We start from the raw sequence: 4,590 nt of genomic DNA on the forward strand, positions 1-4,590 counted from the left end.
GCGGGAGCCCGCGCCCCCCAGCGGGAGAGGCCACAGCAATGAGAGGCCCGCAAACCGCAAAAAAAAAAAAAAAAAAAAAAAAAAAAAATCAATAAATCCTTGCTCCATGCACTATGTTTATTCTTTCTATAAATATGACGCTTCGAATACCACTGATGTTTTGTCATCTCAAGCAGTCATCCTTAGAGCCAGAGGATGAAATGTCAAAAAGACAAATGTAAAGCAACAAGAATTTTACCTAGACAAGTTCCACTGCTCAGCCAGAACCGTACTCCCAACTTCTTTAATGTTTTGGCTGCTAGTTGCAACAATTCCTTTGCACTCTTCCGAAAGGCCATAGCTTCCACAGTGTTATCATCAAGGTATTGCTACAGATATAATAAATAGTCAGCTATTATAGCCATTTCTAAGTTGCCAGAAATATTTCTGTGACATCCAAATTAAACTTGAAAATTAATCCCATATTATATATTTTTTGATTATAAAAATCAAGTTTCAGAATTCCTTGTTAGTCACACATTAAAATAAGACTGTAAGAGTGGATTCTAGGAGAGACAAGTCAAAGGGGAAGGACTATAACCAGGATTCTCAAAGGATGAGATTTATACCTTTATCAACTCCCTCCTCTACATCACAATTTAGCAGATTGGGTAGTTAGGGGAAAAGAAGGTTAATTAAGAGAGCTACAGGCATAGCTGAAGCACAATGCTTTCAGGGACGTTTTCATCATTCACTGGTGCAAATGGTCTTTAGGACAGAACAGTATAGTACAAAGAATGTGGGATTTTTGAATCAGATTGTGTTCAAGTCTAAACTCACTTCATTTTAGCTATGACCCTGGGCATAGCGCCTCAGAAGAATATAAGCTCCACGAGGAAAGTGACTTCATTTTGTTTATCACTATTTCTCCAATGTCTAAAACAGTACTTGAATGAATGAGAGAATCAAAGAACAAACCTCTCTCAGATATAATTTTCTCATCAATAATTAAAGAATAATAATTATACTTTGCAGGACTGCTGTGAAGATTTAATGAGATAACTGATGACAGAAAAATGTCTCACAAATTTTGAAATTCTATACAAATATTACTGTCATTTACTTATAGTCTTTTTGCTTTTCTGCTTTTCTTCATTTTTAGGGTGCTCTGGAACTGAAGAAAGCACTAAAAATTCTTTATTGATGCTTCACTACCTACGGGACAAAATCTAAACTTCTTGGCATGGCAGACAAGGACACTGTGTTTAGGGCCAGAGTACTGGTCCAGCCTTATCTCCACCCTTCTCATATTTCACTCCCCAAATATATCACAACTTTTCAAGCCTCTGTGTCAACATGTTTCCTCTGTCTTGACTAACAAAATCTTTCAGGTCTCAGTTCCACCCTCTGAAAAACATTCCCTGATTTTCCCAGGAACACAAACGTATTTATTCTCCCAGGGCTCCTCTTCAGCTCAACATTTAAAGAGCAAGAAATTACGTGTGGTACTAGGTATAGACACAGACAAATAAAATAAACTGTTCAGTGAGCTTATAACAGTTACCATTTATATATTCTTTTATTATATATTATTATATATTCTTTTATTATAATTCTTATTATATTTAATTCTTTTTGTTCCAGAACAAAAAGAACAAAAAGTATCCAGTATCCAGAACAAAAGATCAAAGTCTTTTTTTAAATTGAATTGTAATTGACATACAATATCATATTAGTTTCAGGTGTACAACATAGTGATTCGATATTTTTATACATTACAAAATGATCACCATGATAACTCTAGTTACCATCTGTCACCATACAAAGCTATTACAATATTATTGACTGTATTCCCTATGCTGCACAGCCAATCCCAGTGACTTATTTATTTTATAACTGGAAGTTTGTACATTTAATTTCCCTTACCCATTTTACTGATACCTGTGTTCCCATCTTACCTAGGTATCTCCAGTTTGTTCTCTATATATGAGTCTCAGGCTGTTTCATTTTTATGGTTCCTTTGCTTTGTTTTTTGTTTTGCTTCCACATGTAAGTGAAATCACATTGTATTTATTTTACTCCCACTGACTTACTTCACCTAGCATAATACCCATCCATGGTGTTACAAATGGCAAGTTTTTATTCTTTTTTATTGCCATTTTAGGTATAAAGTGTTTTGGTGAGGATGTCTTTGGATTCATCTTGTTTGGGACTCTCTTTACTTCTCCGACATAGTCGTCTGTTTTCTTTCCCAGGTTAGGGAATTTCCAGGTATTATTTCTTCAAATGAATTTTCTGTCCCTTTCTTTCTCTCCTCTCCTTCTGGGACTTTTATAATGCAAATATCAGTATGTTTGATGTTGTCCTGGATGCCTCTTAAACTATCTTTTAATATTTTTTTCTTTTTTCTGTTCAGCCTGCATGATTTCTACTACTCTCCCTTCCAGTTCACCTATCTGTTCCTCTGTACATCTAATGTACTGTTGATTCCTTCTAGTGTATTTTTAAAATTTAGTTATTATATTCTTCAGCTCTGTTTTGTTCTTTATATCTTCTAACTCTTTGTTAATATTCTTACTGTGTTCTTTTCCTAAGTTTTTTGAGCATCTTTATGATCCTTACCTTGAACTTTCTGTTGTATAGATTGCTGATCTCCACTTAGTTCTTCTTTTGGGGTTTTGCCTTGTTCCTTGTTTTGGAACATATTCCTCTGTCTCCTCTTTTTGCCTAACTCTCTGTACTTATTTCTGTGTATTAGGTAGGTTAGTTACAGTTTCCAAACTTGGAGAACTGGCCTTATGTACAAGATGTCCTACGGGGTCTGGCAGCACAGTCCCCTCTAGTCACCAGAGCTATATGTTTAAGGGTGTCCCCTAAGTGGGCTGCATGGGCCCTTCTGTTGTGGCAGGTCTGATTTTTGTGGGTGCACAGGTAGGCAGGGCTGGGCCCCTGGCCTAGTTGGCTCCCAGGCTTTGCCCTGTGCTTGGTTGCTAGGTCTCTGGTTGACAGGGTGACTGGCAGTGGGAGCCAGTGGGGCCTGGGGCTGGGACTGGCCCACTAGGGGATAGATCTGGGTTCCAGGGCAGCTGGCTCTATGGTCCCAAGACTGGCTGTGGCTGCTGGGCATATAAGCCTCCAGTACTAATAGGTTAGAGGAGGATTCCAAAATGCTACTTGCCGGCTCCAGTGTCCTCATGGTAGAATAAGCTCCCCAAATGGCTGCCACCAATGTCTGTGTTCCTGGGGGAGTCCCACTTGCCAACTACCTCTCCAGGAGGCTTTTCAAGATTTGCGAGTTGGTTTGACCCAAGCTTATTTCAAATTACTGCTTCTGCACTGGGAATCTAGGAGTCTGAGATTTTGCATGTGCCCTTATTTTTGGAATTCTTCACTTGACTCTTCGTAGAGAACTCATAAAAAACTTAGGAGTTGAACTGAAATATAGAAGGAAATTGAAATTGGCATAAAGTTAAATGAATATACATTAGCCTTTAAGATGTTATTAGCAATGACCCTTTCTGACTCTTCATTTGCTCAATGGGATGTACTTACTGTTGCTACACTTAAGGGGCCCAGGGTCCTGAGTTACAGGGAAAACCAGCTAAGGACATAAGAAAACAGACCTTTGAATTACTGTTATACATTTTTAAGAAGGGCAGAGTTCAATACTGCATTCTTTTGCTTTGCCTGATCATCTAAAATCCTTCTTCTGTGAGTTCAGGCACCTTATAAACTTTGTCCTCTAATGATTGTATTATCACCCAAACAGGGTTGCCTCTTCACTCTCAGGACAAAGATCTGAATGTTTGAAGACACATTACAAAAGAAAGATTTGGGCCAGTCTAAGAATCCTGTTATATTTCCCAAAAGGTATAATTTATTGCCATTTTAGCTTCGAAGCACTGGACAGAAAGTATTTGCCCCCCCCCCATTTTTATCTCTTTGAGGTATAAGTAAATAAAGAGGTTTATATAAACAAAAAGGACACTAAAAATTGGAGGGTAAAAAGAGCATCGGGAGAGGCCATATGATACACTGAGTGTGCAATGAATTGAGTGGGCAGTTGCTGGTTTGAGGCTCAGTTGTGTTGCCAAGGTCTTAATTTAGCCACAGATAAACTAGCACATTAAGAAGGAGGGGAAGAACCTACAAGCAAGGCCCTCGTTAGAACCCCAGACTAGTATACCCTCCTGTCACTCTAAAAGCATCTCAGGGTTCCTTAGGCACACTCTCACTTAAACACTGGGGTTTTCTCTATCCTGGTTGGTGATTTGTAAGGGCTTTGGAGTTAAACTGAGCAGAAACAGAGAGAGAACTACTGAAGAGGGACCATGCCAACCAGTGAATTAGGTATCACCCTGAAAGGCAGCTGTTCTGAAACTTTGTCAAAAAGAGGCACTTCTGGGGCTTCCCTGGTGGCGCAGTGGTTGAGAGTCCGCCTGCCGCTGCAGGGGACACGGGTTCGTGCCCCGGTCTGGGAGGATCCCACATGCCGCAGAGCGGCTGGGCCCGTGAGCCATGGCCGCTGAGCCTGCGCGTCCAGAGCCTGTGCTCCGCAGCGGGAGAGGCCACGACAGTGAGAGGCCTGCATACCACAAAAAAAAAAAAAAA

General features: G+C 39.8%; 1 protein-coding gene across 11 annotated transcripts in view; it reads right to left on the reverse strand.

Annotated features, from left to right (window-relative positions):
- FKTN (fukutin) overlaps positions 1–4,590 on the reverse strand; it is a 94,536-nt gene that overhangs the window by 39,063 nt on the left and 50,883 nt on the right. For all 11 annotated transcript variants that reach the window (XM_028493722.2, XM_028493718.1, XM_028493717.2 and 8 more), the window contains one exon: positions 239–368. In XM_028493722.2, coding sequence (XP_028349523.1) covers positions 239–368 — 130 coding nt within the window. The remainder of the gene's footprint in view (positions 1–238; positions 369–4,590) is intronic.

Source organism: Physeter macrocephalus, chromosome 9 (assembly GCF_002837175.3).
Source record: "Physeter macrocephalus isolate SW-GA chromosome 9, ASM283717v5, whole genome shotgun sequence".
NCBI classification, from domain to species: domain Eukaryota; kingdom Metazoa; phylum Chordata; class Mammalia; order Artiodactyla; family Physeteridae; genus Physeter; species Physeter macrocephalus.